Source organism: Sciurus carolinensis, chromosome 8 (assembly GCF_902686445.1).
Source record: "Sciurus carolinensis chromosome 8, mSciCar1.2, whole genome shotgun sequence".
Classification (NCBI taxonomy): Eukaryota; Metazoa; Chordata; class Mammalia; order Rodentia; family Sciuridae; genus Sciurus; species Sciurus carolinensis.
Window position 1 is genome coordinate 54,487,642 of NC_062220.1, and position 18,487 is coordinate 54,506,128.

The 18,487-nt window shown below is 42.4% G+C and overlaps 1 protein-coding gene across 2 annotated transcripts in view; it reads left to right on the forward strand.

Annotated features, from left to right (window-relative positions):
* The first annotated feature begins 200 nt into the window (after positions 1-200).
* The window catches only part of Tmem243 (transmembrane protein 243), a 54,753-nt gene continuing 36,466 nt past the window's right edge, over positions 201-18,487 (forward strand). The window contains exons 1-3 of one of the 2 annotated variants that reach the window (XM_047561071.1): positions 201-422; positions 909-1,192; positions 18,283-18,333. In XM_047561071.1, the coding sequence (XP_047417027.1) occupies positions 1,115-1,192; positions 18,283-18,333 (129 nt within the window). In that variant the 5' untranslated portion in view covers positions 201-422; positions 909-1,114. The remainder of the gene's footprint in view (positions 423-908; positions 1,193-18,282; positions 18,334-18,487) is intronic. The other variant, XM_047561070.1, reaches the window with a different exon arrangement.

Here is an 18,487-nt window from a genome sequence, read left to right on the forward strand (position 1 = left end):
AGCCAAATGCAAGGCTATCTTCGGAAACGTGCTTCGCCCACGTGGATCGCGCAGACGCTAATTACTAAGAGGCTGAGAAATGTGTAGCCGTGGAGACCGGCCGCCCCACGGAGAATAAACTGGCACCTCTAGAAATAAAGCTCCGCAGCCAATGCGGCGCCACTGCCTGCGGGATTGGCCGCCTGGATGGTGACGTGGTCGGGGCGGGCCGGGCCTGTTTGCGACAGTGGCCGCGGGTCCCGGTCAGGAAAGCTGAGAGGGGACCCACAGCGCAGCGCGGGGCCGGCGGTCCGCTCGCCGCGGCGCTGAAGGGCTCTTCCTCCCCCACGCGGCTAGCCCGCCTCCCAGAGCCGCGGCACGGGATCTCGGCGGGGACGTGGACCAGGGACTCGCCGTCCCGGGGGGCGGCCGGGGACGCCGAGGTTTGGCCTGCGGGCGCGGGAGGGCAGCCAGAGTGTGTGGGGTCAGGCGAGTGCTCCTGCGGCGCGCGCGGCCGGCCCGGGGTAGCGGCCGCACAGGCGGGGGGATCCCCGTCGCTTGGCGCGTCCGCGTCCGGAGTCCTCGCGCTGCGGGAGGGGTGCGGGGAGCGCTCGGCTGTGCTCGGGCAACTTCCCCTCTCGCCGCTCGGGGACTGAGGGCACCGCGGGCTCGCAGAGGGGCTCCTGGCGCTCTCCCATGAGAACTAGCCCCGTGAGCACGAAGGTATACGCGCTCACCAGACCATCTGGAAAACACGGCAACTGTAGAGACGCGGGCCTGGGTGGGACGCGGGCCGGGCTCGCCCTGCCGCCCGCAACCGGCGGCGAGCGGCGCCGGGGCAGAGATTTGGGGAAGTGGGAGCTGCCCGGGCGGGGCGTCCCGCGGAGAGTCGGCCAAGCGGTGTTGTTTCCTTTCACTTCCTGCGGCAGCTGCTCAGGATGAGGAGGACAGCGGCTCTCGGGCGGCGCGGCCGCGTCCCCAGGGAGTGAGCCCCTACCCGCCGCCGCCTCGGGGACTTCCCGGACGCCACGGCTTGCGGCCATGCGTGCGCCCTGAGGGGAAGGCGTTTGGAGTCGTGGACCGAGTCATGCAGGCTGGCTTTTGAGAGGCTCGGGACGAGTAAAGAAACCCCAAAATGGAGGACTTTCCTACCAGGACCTATGGCACCAGTGGCCTGGACAACAGACCTCTGTTCGGGGAGACGTCGGCCAAGGTGAGTGTGGACCTTGGCCCCGGGCCGGGAGTTCGTGTCTGTGTGTGCCCTGTCGGTCGGCCCGCTGGTCGGAGTCCCGGCCCTTCAGCGGCCCCGGAGGCACTTGTAGGTGGAGAGCTGGTCCTGCAGCCCCGCTTCCCTCTCGGGATGTTTGCCCTGCCACTCGCCCTGCTCTTGGCCGGGGTTGAACAAGAGCCTCGAAGGTGGGGGTGGAGAAAAGTTCAGAAAGTTCTGGGCTGTTGGAAGCTCTTCGCCGGAATGCGGGAGCCCCTTTCGAGAGGGAGTTTGAGGTGGTGGTTGCACAACCGCAGCTCCAGCCGGAGTTCTATCCCTCTGGAGGCTGCAGGTGTGCGCCCGAGGTGCCCATCGGTAGAGCCCAGGAGAGGTGCTTCTGATTCCTGTTTACGGAGAGCCCCTGAGGGTGTACTGCTGTCGAGAGGCGTTAAAAGAGGGTGTCTTTGTTGATGGCCTCCATTCCAGGAAGTGATCGAAGGGTCCCAGGGCCCAAAGAAGCCTTAGTTAAACTTTTAAGATTAACACCTCTAAAAAAGTTTAGTTATGTAATGTCCTGGACCAACAATTGATGAGAACTCTTCCTGTATTCAGCATTAACTTTCTGAGTAGTTTGGGCAATATTGCCAGGTCCCCCCAACCCCATCTACAAGTGGCCTTAGTGGTCTTTGACCCCTGGATAAAATGCTGTCAGCTTCTTAAAAGTTAAGGCACGTAGAGAATCCAGGTTCCTGGATTTCTTAGCTTTGGCAGGGTCCCTTTACTACAAAGAATAGGGAACTTGTATACCTGGCAGTCAGGGACACAATCCTAAAATTGGAAGCTGTCAGCCTGCCACAAGTCTTTTATTTTTTAAATTCCATGTGGATTTGCTTTATCTTAAAGTTTTAGTAAGAGAATGTTTTAAGCTTGATTTCCAGGAAGATGGACCTTGTTCATCTTGTGGCTTTTCATAATCCCAGCCCACAGGGCTCCTTAGCTCCAGGCCAGTAGGTATTCCTACTTCTGCAAATGTTACTGAGCATTAGTTAATGTGCTTGGTCCTTGGGTTTCAAAGAACCCAGTTATGTGGGGGAAACATGTAAACAAATGTGATATGATTGGATCTGGGCAATGACGGGCACAAAGAGGGCAGACACATTTGGAGTACAGAGAAGAAACGTGCTTTCATATGGGAAGTCTGTCCAGCTGTCCCCAAGGTGGGTTCATTATCTCCTGCATATGCTTTGGCACACAGATTGGGAATTTGGATGATTCAGGCCTCTGACTTTTTTTAACCCCATTAGGCCCTGTAATACAGAGGCAGATGACTTGGTAATGGACTTGTTGATTTATATAGACATTTAGAAGCCTGCTGTGGTGGTGTGCAGCTATAATCTCAGCACTTGAGGAGGCTGACACCAGAGTTCAGGAGTTCCAGATCATTTTGGGGAATGTAACAAAACAACCCAGAACAATAATATAGATGCTTAGAAATATTGACATTTTCTGAAAAGCTAAAGCTGAAATGCTCAATGCCTAAGTTTCTTGTCTGTGATCCATTTGAAACCCATCCAAAACATTTACTCTTCCAGATTTCTCTTGTTTATTGTATACTTATTTAGTCCAAGCGTACATATCCCCTGTATTACGTATGCAGCTTTAGGGTATTATAATAGATTTGGCTACTTCAAAAAAAAGGTTAAGAATAATATATGATTCCAAATCTTTCAATTCTGCCCCTTAGCTCACTCTGTGACACTTGACAGTCATTGGGTATAGAGAAATTCCATAGAATGGATAAAGCACACAGATCCCAGGTCTGAAGTGAGAGAAATTATACTCCTAATAAATTGAGATGCCAAATCTAAAGGAGGAGAAGCATCTGTCTTTGTTTATGGCAAATGAAAGTTCTGTTTGAGGGCCTGGGGTGGCCAAGGCACAGAATGGGGCCTCAGTATTCCAAGGGTAAGCCACAGTGCGGTGGAGCCATTCACATGGAGGGTAGTAACTGCTGGAACTGGAGGATTCTTGGGTACCCTGAGAAACCCATCACTGGCCCTTGTATGTGAGTGTCCTCAGCTTGCTCTCTTTCAGGTGCCAGGAACCTGAACACAATAGCCACTTTACAGTAGAAACTTGTTAATAGTGAACCTCTAGTATGTGAAGAAAATCCAGAAAGGTTTTGAAAAGCCTGCTTCTTGTAATAGTCTGACAGATTTTCTGAGCTTTAGAAATCTTATTTGCTTTATAACAACTTACTATATATAGCCTGTCAATTTTGGTGCAACCATTAACTTTAAGGCAGTGGAGACTGACGCCCAAAGAGCAGTCTGGAGAGACGTTTTTGTTTCCTCAGTGCTAGGCAACACACTGGGCATTCAGCTTTCCATTGTTTTCATCAGATTCCTCTTTGTAAGATAGATGTTATTCTTATTGTACAACTAAGGAAGTGGAACTGCAGAGGGTTATTTGTTCAGTCACACAGCTAGTTCTCTGGTAGTATTTTACCTATTCTCTTATGAGTTGAAGAATGGAGTTAATAGTGTCTTAATTATACAGCCTGTGCCAAATGTTCCTCAAAGGCATTCATGTACCTATTGCCATTCCATATGGCATATGTACATATTGCCATAGGAAATAGAGGTGAAGTAGTTTGCCCCAAGTCACATAATGAAAAATACTGGAACCTACTTTTGAACAATGAATAACCTAAGAGTGGTCCTTGAACAGTACCTTTGTTGTTAACCCCTGAAAGGACTTATTTCTTCACCTGTATTGAGTGCACATAGTGATTTCAGTAACTGAAACACTAAATTCATTTATTCTTCAGTATGATATTTAGGAAGAGCTTTACAGATTGAGCCATGGAATGAAAGGCAAAGTAAAATAGTTTTCTATTATGAAATAAATATCTGAGGGGTTATTGACAAAAGGGAAAGGTGTTCATCTTTTGTAAGAAACATATCCCTCATTCCTTGTTGTCTTTGGAATTACATATTTTTATAAATCCTGGTCAGTGTGTCCAGATGCTTTTTTCATGTTTTAAACAGTTCCTGAGTTCTGTGCTATAGTACATCTCTTTCAGATGAAAAACAAAAATGGCAAAGAAATCAAGGTAATAAGAAATATCTGAAGTTTTCTAAACTTGTGTTGTAGTTTAGCAGTTTCTAAATGAGCACTAACCAATAGAAATATAATGCTAGCCATATAATGTAATTTAGATTAAACCATTTTTAAAAGTACACAGATGAATTTGATTTTAGTAACTATATTAACCCTATATATTCATCATTTCAACATATAATCAATATAAAATTTGAGATATTTTAACATTTTTTGTACTAACCCTTTGAAATACAGTATGTATTTTACATTTACAGTTCATTTCAATTTAAATTAGCTACATTTCAGATGCTCAGTAAGTAGCCACATAGGTCTAGTTCTACTATTTTGAATACTGCCATTCAAAAACAAGTGAATTACTAGTTATGATAGTTCCGTAGTTTATGTTTGTGAAATGTTTTTCTTCTCTGTGGGATTTGAGAAGAGTTAATGTGCTAATTTTCGCTGTTAACTCTAGTTGGCCGGGATGGGTTGGTAGTAGTTCCCAAATATTTTGGTGGTATGGTCTTTTTAGCTCGAGCCCAGCTTCTCCCTGCAGGAACATTCACAAGATAAGTTTCTATAGATCACTTTTTGCTCTGGAATCTCCTTCTCCTTTCATCCTCTTCTTTCCCTGTTGTGAACTAAAACCTGGAGATGTTCCTCCCTCTTGTGCCCATAGCTGCCTTTAGTTTATTTTAGGACAGCCCACTTAGGCAATCACCCCTTCTATCCATATAAGAGAAGGGCATTAAGTTATTCTCAGGGCTTGTGAGAATCAGTCTTCATTTCTGGACTTGCTAGTTGGCTGCCAACATATCTGAAATCAATTTCAGCCAATTCAGATTAGTGAACCTTGGAGAAAGGGGCAGAATGGTTCTGTTTGTGAGAGAATGAAAAGTTTTCCTAGCTAGTGCAAATGAGAGAAGAAAGAACGCTGCCTTTGGTGGGATGTAGTGTGAACCAGTTTCTAGACCATCCTGTTCTTTTGATGTTCACAGATCAAAAAATAAGTGATCATCCAAGAAGAGTGGTGACAGTTCTAGTCCCATTATCCCTTCTTGGATGTGATGTGTGAAGTAAGTGACTTTGTGAGGAGGTACATCAGCTGAACTCCCCAGAAGATAACACTGGGAAGGGAAGACTTTTGCACAGGGGCAATCTAGTAGCCCTGAGACTCAGAGCAAAAACTCTTCCTGCATTCCTCCTTTCTCCAGGAAGTAGGCAAGCAAACAAAAGTGGAGAGAACAAAGTATTCTCATGACCCATAGTTCTAGTCAAACAGTTGGAACTTGGATTAGATTAAGATTGGAGTTCTATTTCATGTTTAAAAAAAAAAAAATTCTGCATCATTAAAATGAAGCTATGGTTAAGATTGCTTGCCAGCTCTCCCTGCCCAGGTCCCCCAAGGCTATCCTCCAAACAGTGCAGACTTCTAGCTTCTCTCTTGACAGAGCTTCTAGCTCTTCTCTTCCTCAGAGGAGAGCTCGTCACTGGAGATAGTTGTCTTCTCTCATCTAGACTCCCAAACCATTTTTAGTTTCTTGTGCTGAATAATTGGTTCAGGAGAAATAGATATCACGGCTTTTCTCCTTACTAGTCTTCATAAGTTTACTTTCCTCCACCTCACGACCTGTACTGGAATCTCTGAGGGTGGCCTCAGGCATTGGCATTTTGGGAAAGCTCCTCAGGGGACATGGGCATGGGGAAGGTTGGGAGCTACTGTCTTATCTTTACTCTATGCCAGCCCCACCCAGGCTAGTACCTCTTCCTTGACCTCTTCCCTATAACTGCTTTGCTGCTCTTTGCAAGTACTATTCTCCTTTCTGTAGTGCCATCTTTTATAAACATTTGGATCTTGTTCAGTTAGTCTTTTTTTTTTTTCCCCTGGTGCTAGGAATTGAACCCAGGGGTACTCTACCACTAAAGTGTACTCCTAGCCCCTTTTATTTATTTTTTAAAATTTTTATTTATTTATTTTCTTCTTCCTTTTTATTTTATTTTGAGTCAGGGTCTCGCTAAGTTGCCCATACTGGCCTTGGACTTGTGATCCTCCTGCCTCAGCATCCCAAGTTGCTGGGATTATAAGCATGCCCCACTGTGGGTCTCATTCCCCCACTTTTGTATCTTGCTTACATTCCAGTTGCTATCTGTGCTGTCCCTCCTACAAGCCTGACTGTCACAGATGTGTTCTGGCACTCACTCCATCTACTATGAGGGACTTGTGTTGATTTGGCCTCTCCTACTAGAGTATTTGCTACTTGAGGGCAGGATCCAGTTTCCTCATTTCTGCAGTCTTTTTAGTATTGGGCGCAGTGCCTTAACCGTTTATGATTTTTACGTGTATTAAGTGAAGTGAGATTTTAGCATCACCAAAATGTAACCTGCATTCTTGGGATGATCTGAAGCAACAGAAGGCAGAGGTTGATGTTCAGAAACCTGGGTATACTGGCTATCAAACAGGAAGGGGTGTTTCAAGTGCTCATGCAATTAAAGTCATCACTGTCTCCTTTTCCTGCTGAGTTATATATACCAAACAGGGTAGTAGTGAATGAGTGTGTAAGACAATATTGTATTAAAAAAACTTAAACTGAGACTTCTGAAGCTGATGGTCTGTTGAGTTTTCCTTTTTGAAGATTTGATTTTTGCTAGTGTGTGATAATTGGGTCTACTGAATTGTATCATTTTTTCAGTTATGAACTGGATAGATAGAACTATTATATTTTCTGAGCTGCCATATGACAAACCTGAATGTCCCTCTGTGAGTGATGGAACATATTAAAATGGGGATTGCTCTAGAAATTGGGGGCAGGGCATGGGGTCAGCTCAGCTCCTACTAAGCTCTGAGGGGCCTAATATCTCATTGGTAATACTCCCCATTAAACATGGTAAAAATAATACTAATACCATATTTGCTTTACTATTCAGTAACTAATAGGTGCTTTGTTGCAGGGGCTTTAGATTTTATTTCCTAATCTTTAAAGCAATCCTAGATGTTAGACCATTGTACAAAAATGGAAACGAAGACTTACAAGTTTAAGTGTCTTACCCAAGGCCACTGGCAGGTGGGGGCAAGAGAGTTGGTCAGGTCTGTCAGGCTTCCACCTCAGTCTTTGTGCTCTGCCTCCCATTCTGAAGCTTGGAGCACATCAAATTAGGGTGCTTCCTGGGGGTGCCAACTCTAGGGATCAGTTTCCCTGCAAACATGGGATAAATTTATTCTCTATTTTTACTGTAATTGGATTTCCATAGTATTTCAGGTTCATGTATCTGTGAGGAGAATCTGGTAGAATGAATATACAAAAATATCCACAAACAAAAGAGGTTTCAAAATGTGAATCTGTGAAATAAGGAGACATAATAAATATAAATGAGGGGAAAATTGGTGTTCAGGTCCAGATATAGCGGTGAAGGTCCTGTATTTGAGAGAGTTCAGAGTGAGGGAGTTGTAAAGGGTGGGTGTGCCTGTGTTCTTGTACACCCTTTCTCATGCATCCTTTGCTTTGGGCAATGTTCAAAGTTCAGCATTCTTTGGGAAGTCTCAGAACAGTTGTACCAATGGGCAGAATTCACTGTGCCTAGAATTAGCCAGTAAGGCAAGATGTCTCTGTGCTCTTCACACATGCAAATACCATCCCTCTTGTTGACTTTGGTGACAGGATAAGAGAAGCTCCTGTTTAGGAAAAACTGTGCAGCTCTGGAGAACCAAATTTAAACTATTGGACAGGGCCTGCGGTTTCTTGCTGCAACTGGATTTAAAAACAAAAAACACTCCCACATTTCACATCTCAGTATATGTATTCTCACTGGGTCATTTCTAGAACTTTTATGACATGAAGTTTTCCTCTGTGACTTGGTGCAGAAAGTAATTTTTTGATAATCAACCTTTTATTTATGATATTGGAATCCTTAAGTTTGAGAAATAGAAAAGTTCAGAGGCAAAATTTTATGATGTGGCTCAAGGATCTGAATAAATCTAGGTAAATCTTGGAGGAAGTGCTCTTTGGGCTTTAACACAGAGACCTGAAGTATATATGGGATAGGGAAGATAAGTAAGTATAGAATATAAAATGGGATGGAGCCCTTTCACAAAAGAACGAGCAATGTGCCAGGGAGCATGGAAGTAGTAGTTGTACAAGGGTATCAAATCAGAGGACTTCTAAGTCTTGACCCTAGATAGGAGGAGGTGACAGGGAATCCCAAGCATGAGGTGTAACTTTGAGTCTAAGGGGGCTGGGAGCAGAACAATGGAGGCAATGGTGAGGGAATGTGAGCATTCCTTTGTGATTAGAGCCTAGAGCTAGGTGGAATAATGGTCAGATAGACTGGGCTGGAATTAGAGCTTTGACTGCTCTGGAGACCGTAGGTTGTTGAGTTTGTATGCATATATTTCTTTTTTTTTTTTCTTGTGATACTGGGAATTAAATCCAGAGGTGATCTACTACAGGGCTATACCCCCAGCCCTTTATTTTTATTTTGACAGAGTCTCACTATGTTGGCTAGGTGTTATGGGTTGGGTGTCCCCCAAAAGCTCACATGTGAGACAATGCAAGGTTTGGAGGAGAAATGATTAGGTTATGGCTAGGTGATTTAAGCCCCTGATAGGGATTAATTGAAGTGGTAGGGTGTGGCTAGAGGTGGGATTTGGGGTGCAGCTTTGGGTATATATCTGTGTCTGGCAAGCAGAATCTCTGTCTGCTTCCTGATCACCAAGATGTGAGCTGCTTCCTTCTCCTGCCATGATGTTCAGTCTTACCAGTCTTTTATGGACTAAAACCTCTGAAACTGTGAGCTCCTAAATAAACCTTTCCTCCTAAAATTGTTCTGGTCAGATTTTTAGTCACAGCAGTGAAAAAACTGACTAAAACCCTAGGGGTCCTTGAATTTGTGACCCTCCTGCCTCAGCCTCTCAAGCTGCTGGGATTACAGGAGTTCACCATTGTGCCTGGCTGTATATATGCTTTTATTCAATTATTAAGTTCATCCTAGGAAATAGGCTAGGTGATAGGTAACATATCTTTTCTTATGGAGCATATGTACTGTGGGGGAGACAGAAAGGTATTCAATCAATCCATGTTCTTCTCTCTCTGTTGCTTGTTAAACTTCAGTTATCTTGGCTTTCTTTTTCTTTTGTCTACTACATTTGTGCTGCTGTAACAAAGTACTACACACTGGGTAATTTATAGAGAACAGAAATTTATTTTCTCATTTGTAGAGGCTGGTTATGTCCAAGTCAAGGTGCCAGCAGGATTGGTGTCTGGTGAGGACTGCTTGCAGAGTGGTGCCTTGTCATTCCCTCTCCCCGGTGGGAGGACTGCTGTCTGCACATGGTGGAAGGGATGAAAGAGTGCTCCCTTCAACCTGAAGTCTTTTTTATAAGAGTGCTAATCCCATCCAGGAAGGCAGACCTCGCCTGACTTAATCACCTCCCAAAGGCCATAGCTCTTGAATGTATTGGGATTAAGTTCAGTAAGAATTTTGGAGGGGACAGCATTATTTACAGCATAGGACAATTCATCAATCTCATTCCTACTTCAGGGACTTTGCACTTGCTATACTAGCTTGTCTGCAGTTCACTTCCATGGCTTTTTCTTACAAAGTTCCTGCTCAAATTTCATATCCCCAGAGAGAATTCTTTTTTTTTTTGCAGTTACTAGGAATTGAACCCAGGGCCTTGCATATGCTCTCTGCCACTGATCTACTTCCCTAGACCTTCTTGCCCTGTTTCCCACTTTTTCTGGGGGGGAGGTATTGGGGAGTTGAACCTGGGGTACTTTGCCACTGAGCTATAGCACCAGTCTTTTTAAAAATTTTTTTTTTGTACCAGGGATTGAACTCTCAGGCGTGTTTAACCACTGAGCCATGTCCTCCAGCCTTTTTATTTTTTATTTTGAGATAGGGTTAAACTAAGTAGCTTAGGGTCTCAATACATTCCTGAGACTGGCCTCAAACTTGGAATCAGTCTTTTGCTTCACCTTTCCCACTCACTGGGATTACAGGTGTACACCACCATACTCAGCTTATTTTTAGTTTTTTGATTTTTTTCTTTCTTTTTTTTTTTTTTTTGGTACCAGGGATTGAACCCAGGGGCACTCAACCACTGAGCCACATCCTCAGTTCCTTTTTGTATTTTATTAGAGACAGAGTCTTGCTGAGTTACTTAGGGCCTCACTAGGTTGCTGAGGCTGACTTTGACCTTTCCATCCTCCTGCTTTAGCCTCCCTGGCCTATGTGCCACCACACCCACCATTTTAAAAATTTTGATAGGATCTTGCTATGTTGTCGAGACTGGCCTCAAACCTGGGATCCTCCTGCCTCAGAATACTGAATGACTGGGATTATAGATGTATACTACTGCGCCCAGCTTGATCTCCCTTTTTTACATAGCTCCCCATCTCCACCTTCATTTATCCTGTTTTATTTTCTTCTTACCACTTACATGTAGAAAGTAGAAAATGAATGCTTAACATCTAAGTGGGAAGCATGATTGATGGAGGGCTCTTCTGACGTTGGAGGGACTTGAGATTTTTGGGTCAGAGTTGACCATGAGGGAGAGATTTGATGGAGTTGAGAATGGAGATGGTGAATTGAGCAAGGGTATGGGAAGAAGCAGGTCACTTTTGGATTCTTTTCAGGCTGGAAGGATGGACATTGATGAGGACAGGTTTCCTTTCATTACCTTTTTTTTTTTTGGTACTAGGGATTGAACTCAGGGGCGCTTAACCACTGAGCTACATCCCCGGCCCTTTTTTATTTTTTATTTTTAGGATAGGGTTTTGCAAAGTTGCTTAGGGCCTCACTGAGTTGTTGAGGCTCCCTCAAACTCAAAATCCTCCTGCCTCCAGTCGTCTGAGTTGCTGGGATTACAGGCATGGGTCACCATGCCTGGTGGCTTCCTTTCTTTCTTGGTGTCTTGTTTTGAAGGAATGTCTACTGTCCTGAGGCTTCAGGAGTGGAATGGGGAAATGGAGTAGTGGTGGAGCTTCAAACCACTTTGTGAAGAGTTAGAAGCACTCAACTCAAAAGGTCGTGGAAATATATGAAGGCCCAGCTAAGGATAGAAAATACTGACCTATACATGTTAACTATCCCAGTTAGTTTGTTCTTTTAACTAGTATTTGATCATCTGATATGTGTTGGGAATTGTGGCTAGCAGAGGATATGATGGCACCTTTGTATAGTCAGAAAGGTATTTCCACTCCAGGTAGTTGCAGCCTCCATAGGCATTGGCTTGGCTTTGAATTAGAATAAGGTGCTCCTTCTTCTGGGTGAATGTGAGCTTGTGCCAGGGTGCAAGCTTACAAAGTGCAGCATTGGGCTAAACTTCTGCCATATACAGTGATCCCCCCAGAATATAAGAGTGAAAAAGGAAGACATGGTCTTTACCCTCCCAGACCTTGTTCATAGAGAAGACAAACAAGTATCATTTATGGTTAGGACAGTTTAAAAATATCAGAACAAGGTTTAGAACCAGTGCCCAGAAGTGGTTGGGAGCTTGTAGATGACTTGGAGCTAGGTTTTTCCAAGAAAGCCATTAGAGCAGATGAACAATCCACCAGGGAGCTTTCTGTGTATTGCCGAAATTGCCGACATCATGAGAGATTGTTAGGGAGGCCCTCAAGTCGGAACTTAGTGTAACAGATGGGGAATATTCTAGTCAATGAATGTGGGTGAAGGCCAGATTGGGGGGCAGTAGAAGAGTGAGGGAAGAAAAGAAGGAGGAAGAGGGATAGCAGGTTCTGAAATTGGTAACTGAGAAGAGGAAAGGAAGAGGTTGGCATGAGACTGCCCAGAGGTATACATTTTAGAAGTAGAGGTTATTACGGAAGTTACTGTCTCAGGCCTGGGGAACCGGAAATGCCCTGCTTTTCCACTCCTTCCTGGCTTATTGAGCCCTGGGAACAGTCCTTAAGGTCATGGGCTCTATGGGAGAGGATCTTAAGAGATGGGAAGGAGGGGAAAGTCAGGGCATGGGAGAACTCTGAGCTGTCCATGATGTAGTTCGCTCACTTGGAACAGGTGTCAGAGATGATATGAATGGAAGACACTTGGCAGATGACCTAGATAGAACTGAGTGCACCTGGGGAGGGATGTGAGTCTACATAGGGCTGTGATACTGAAGACATTTATGAAGCCACACTGAAAATCTGAAGTAACACCAAAAATGGAGTTCTCTATGTGACCCCACCTTCTCCCTCAAGAGAATGGAAGATAATGTGTTAGTGGTATCATCTGTCTAGGAGTTTTCTTTTCAGCAGCAGCCTTCTGCTTTGCTTTGTTCCTTCCTGCAAGCATTGGGCATTGCTGAAGGATGTTTCCCTCAGCTGAATGTATCCCTTATTGGAGTTGAGTTGTGATGCCTTGGTCCTATTCTAGCAGAAAGTAATTGGCCTTGTACTTAGGCTAAGAGAACCTGGATCCCAGAGATTCCCATGGTTTTTTACTACTGGTATTTATTTCCTTAGAATCAAAGGAGCCTATTCCCAGAAGCACCTGTGAGGGTGTTGGACCTCTGTGGCTGGCAAAAGTATGACCTTGGGTTACAGGACCTGGCCACAGCTTCTGCTGTGCTGTTGCTTGTCCACCTTGCGAGAGGCCACATTTTGTTGTGATAGGTCAGTCACAATTGATAGCTTATTCTTTTGGAAACTGAAACAGCCTTTCTTATGGACCAATATAAGAAACAATTGTGCGTGAAATAGCTTTGTTTTCTGTATCCCTATATTTTTTATACAGACTTATACAATAAATTCTTTTCAGAGCCAGAAATTTGCCTCCTCTAATGATCCAGCATGGTTACTTTTACCAGCTAGAACTTAAAATGCCACTGAACTTCCCACCTGGCTTCCAGGAATCTTAGTACAGTATCCTCCTTTATCCATAGGAGATACTTGAAATCATGAGCAGTAGTGAACCTATAATTTAGCATCTTTTCCCTTTTAAACATTTGCCATGCACTGTAACTTTTTCTGTTCGAGATACAACAGCAAAAATAGCCTTAATTTCTTTTCCTTCTTCAAATTTTCAGATAAAAGATTCTTACGGTAGATCTTAACAACCTCAGCATACAATTTCTTTCTCCCCTCAAGTAAGGTACTTTCACCTTTTCACTTAAAGGAAGCACTTTATGGCTTCTCTTTGGCATATCTTAATTGCCAACATCACTATTCTTGTACTTTGGGGTCATTATTAGGTAAAATAAGGGTTGCTTGAATATAAGTACTGCAATACTACAATAGTCTGATAATAACTGAGATGGCTACTAAGTGACTAAGGTAACCAGCTGTGGATATGGTGGATAAAGGGATGATTCACGTCCTACCAGGACAGAGCTGGACAGAGTGAGATTGCATCATGTTACTCAGAATGGTGTACAATTTAAAACTTAAGATTATATAGATTTGAAATTTTCCCTTTAATATTTTGGACCACTGTTATTTTTATTCCTTTTTTACATTCTCTAAACCTCTTTATAAAGAAATTTTGACCTTATCTTTTTATTGTTGCTTAAATGGGTTAGAGTTTTCTTATATTTAGCACAAGCCCTTCAAATACATTTTGGGAGTAGGTAAAACATGAATTGCCATGGGAATGGACGGTCAAACGTGATATTTGTTAGCATTCTAAACTCTAGAATAATAAGAATTGTATCCTTAGAACTGAAGACAATGACGCTGGCTTCATATGTAATGTTTTTACCAGTTTCCTCTGAGTGACCATTATTGAGCTTCTGAAATGAATTTGGGATTCTCCGTCTTACATCAAATTGTTAGCCAATGACTGACCAGGCAAGATTGGGGGCTTCCCTATTTTTTGATCACCAAAAGAGTAGGCTAGGCCTACTGTGGTCCAGGTGCTATCTGAAGCTGATGATTTGGAACTGTAAATTATTAGAACTGGAAAGGACAAGACATGATTTAGCCTAATCTTTTAACCTGATAGATGGTTAGGGGATCCACTTGAGGTCTTACAGCTAGCTAGCCAGTCGTAGCATATGGAGATGAGAATCTTGGTCTCCTGACTAATTTCAGGACTCATATCCGTTAGTACAAGGATTCTTAGACCTTTTGAACTGCTCATTAGGCTAACATTTTTCAAAGACTTCTGCATAGGAGACTTTTGCCATTACTTAGCTGTGTGACCTTTGGTGAATGAGTTAGTCTCATTGAATCTAGTTACACAATGGTAAATGGAGATAATGTATTCCTTACTTGCTTTACAGGGTAATTTTCTACCATCTCAAATACAAACCATTTTTATATGCCTTTATCTTTCTCATTTCAGAGGAAATGAGGTGATGTGATTCCTTTGGGTTCAGATAGATCTCTTCACTGTGCATTGCATACCATTTCTTGTTCAGCTCTCATGAAACTTGCTCATCTACTTCCATTTGTTACCATTTTTTGGTAACAGCAGTGCTTTTGTTCTTCCCTGGGTCTGTGGAGTTCCTCTTCGTGAACCACCTTTCCTTACCTTCTTGCTGTGATTTGCTAATCCTCCTTCAGGTTGACTTTTCTCTGGTAGTCTCTCTCTGATTTATCGAGATTCCTTACTCCCTTTTTCCTTAGTGGCCCACTGAACTCTGGATAGTATAAATTTCTGGAGAGTGAAGATGTATCTAGTGTACAGTAATGTTTAAATGAATAAATGACTTACAAGGTAATATAAGGAACCCTTCTTAAAACAATACATGAGTATGTATATTTTTATGTTCATGTATTACAGTGTACATGAAGTGTGAATTAAAACTAACTGTAAATCTGTTGAATATTTCATCTTTGAGAGGGATATTCTAAATCCTTGTCCTTTTCCTCTCAGCAGTTAAGAATCCAGGCTGATATTAATTTTGTCTAGCTTACTTGGGGAGTTAAGCAACAGTACAAGGTTTAAAATTCTGGAAGGAGAGAAGTTTTGGTAGATGGAGCTAGAGTAAAAATAAAACTGGGAGAAGAGCTGGGCCTGGTGGTACACACCTATAATCCCAGTGGCTCCAGAGGCTGAGACAGGAGGATTGGGAGTTCAAAGCCAGATTCAGCAAAAGGAAGGTGCTAAGCAAGTCAGTGAGACCCTGTCTCTAAATAAAATACAAAATAGGACTGGGGATGTGGCTCAGTGGTCGAGGGTCACCGTGTTCAATCCCCAGTACCCCAACCCCTGCCCGAAAAAATAACCAAAAACCTGGGAGAAGAGCTACTTTCTGTGAGCAATTAAGTAACAGTAGAATCTTAGTTAATAGAGTTGTAGAAGTAGAAATGTCTTGAGTTTCAGTTTATTCCGTAAACAGCAGTTTAAATGCAATATTCATTTACTCTAGTTCTAATTTGAAACATATTGATCCCAGAACTCTCCTGTGACATGCTAAATCACCTAGCTATTGAATTATTCTCTAAGTATCTTTGGAGACTGGTAGCTGGAAGAACTTGCTGAAGCCCTTAAAAATAATCTCTGGTTCAAGAAAGGGTCTCCACCCCGTGATATGAATTTTATACTCAAAATGATTTACTTAAAGACTGAACTTTAGAATAGTGCTTAAGTATACATACACATATTACTAGATCTTATTAAATTGTGTATTCTGATTCATTAGGTTTGGGGCAAGCTCCAAGATTTTGCATTTCTAACAGGCTTTCAGGTGAGGCCAGTGCTGCTAGTCCATAGGCCACACTTGGAGTAGGGGGAATTTAGAAGATAGCATTTGAAGTGAGATGTGTCCCCAAATTAACTGTTGTTTCTTTAACCTGGATTCATGGATATGTTGATAGCAGAAGACCTGAAGCCAAGGCCTTAGCTTTGAGTAAAAATATGAGAAACACTCCTGCAATATCCTAAGTAGTTCACCTCATTTTGGGAGCCCCAAGGAACCTCTGCATTATAGCAATATAATAACTGATACTCATGAGAATTACATGCAATTCTCTTCAGGGGTTGTTTAAAAGGCAGGCAGGAAAATATTAAAATTTAAATACATTTTCATAAGAATGCGGAACACCTGTAAAAGCATAAATACTGTGTGTATATATATATATATATATGATGTGGTATAATTATAGTAGTAATGCGTAAGTTCTAGATTACGATTTGCAGTCTAAAAAGTTTAGACTGTTATATGTTTAAAAAGTTAAGCTTATGTGGGTAATCAATAAACTGGAAAAAAAAATCACCTATGTGGAAATCTTCATTTTCAGTAGGCTGCCAGGATACTTTACTACTAGGCTTTCTGAGGTGTCATCTGCCATTTGACCTCTTGTCTAGCAGCTTGTAGGTAGCAGTGTATAAATGGGATCTTCTCTGTTGGGGGAAAGCAGTCCTGATACTGAATTTTATTTCCATTACTTATTTGTATATGAGACCCTGGGCAAGATGTAAATTTTGCTGAACCTGTTTTGTCACCTGTAAAATAGTCATTACCATTTCATTCCAAGATTTTTGAGAAGATATGTGAAAGTTGAGATAGTTATTGCCTCTTCACCATTATTTTTTCCCCTTGTTTTGATCCTGATGGACAAGTAGCTGTAACATTTGAAAATTAGTGATTCATCTTCTTAGCTACCTCTTATCTGAACCTCCTTCCTGGCTTCTGGTGGAAGAACCATTATCAGGTATGCAGATCTTTGTAAACTTTTGCAGCTCCTTGGCTTTTGTAGAGAGCAGATTTTCCTTCTTAGAATAAACAAGAAGAGAATGTAGTTGAATCTTTTTACAGAAGGCAGAAGCAATGGGCCTCCTGTATTTTATCTTCATGCACATTTTATGTTAAACATTAAGTGAGTCTCAGATCTATCCATTACAAATGGTCATAATTTCAGACTCCAGGTGTGATGTGGTAAGATCTGAGTGAGTTTTTTAAGTTTAATGAGGGTGTGGATGGAATTAGTTTCCTTTGCCCAGTAACCTTTGAATTTCATTGGCCATGTTGTCGTTGATCCTTGGTTAGATCATGCACACCCAATACATAGTTCTTATATATAATATCTTTCCCTCTCAGCTTTGCCTGCTGGACTCTTTAACTTCTTTGGATTCTTGTCTTTAAAAGCAGAAACTTGGAAATGAGGTTTAGTTTGCTGCTGTATGATACTTCCTTTGCCATTGCCATCTGAGGTGTTTATTGGCTGCTCACATTCCATATGCTTTTCCCTGCTCAGACATAACCGAAAAAACCTTTAGACTACTGATTCATTAGCCTCAATCTTGATTTCTCAGAAATAAGACTACTTGGTATTTTCAGTAGCCTAAGTGATCTTTTTAAATTGGGCCTTAAACTCTACCTTATTGTATAATTTCACAAATAACTTATATACCTATTATTTCTTTAACCTTAGGAACCTCCTGGTTTCAGAATTGCTTCTAATTTAACTATACTGGGCCTAAACTTAGCTTAACCCATCAAGTCCAAAGTTTTTTGTGAAACTGACACAAAAATAGACTGTAAATCTAGAACTTACGCATTACTACTATAATTATACCACATCATACACACACACACAGTATTTATGCTTTTATTATAGGTGTTCCGCACCTGAGACAATGGGACAAAATGGGCTAACCAGTAAATACATTAGGATTGGATTAGGATTAGGATTAGAATTGGATCACACGTTTTTCAGACATTCTGTGGAGTTGGTGTGGGATTGAAAAAGGCAAGAAAATTCAATGGAAGATGGGCACAGTGGTGCATGCCTGTAATCCCAGGAGACCGAGGCAGGAGGATCACAAGTTCAAGGCATCCTCAGCAACTTAACAAGACCTGTCTGTCTCAAAATAAAAAAGGGCTGGTGGTGTGACTCAGTGCTTAAGTGCCTCATTGGCCTAATTTTCCCTAAGTACCTTTTCCATTCCTAGGACTTACTTAGTACACCTTGCCTTGTCTGGCAATCATAAATTTTTTTTTTTCTTTCTTTTTTCCATTTTAAACACCCCCCAAGGCCTGGTAATGTGTCATTGCGAGTGTGCTGGGAATCCAAGTCACAAGGCTCACAACCTCTTTTCTCTTTCAGGACCGAATCATCAATTTAGTTGTTGGCAGCTTAACATCCTTATTGATTCTAGTAAGTATCTTTGTTTTGTGCCTCATTCAGGCTCTCAACCAAAGTTTTAAAAACTTTAGTATTATGATTCCATTAATTAAAAAAAAAAACAAAAACAAAAAATAGCAACAACAACAAAACAACTTTTAGGACTAAAAAGTGTTCTCTAGTCATA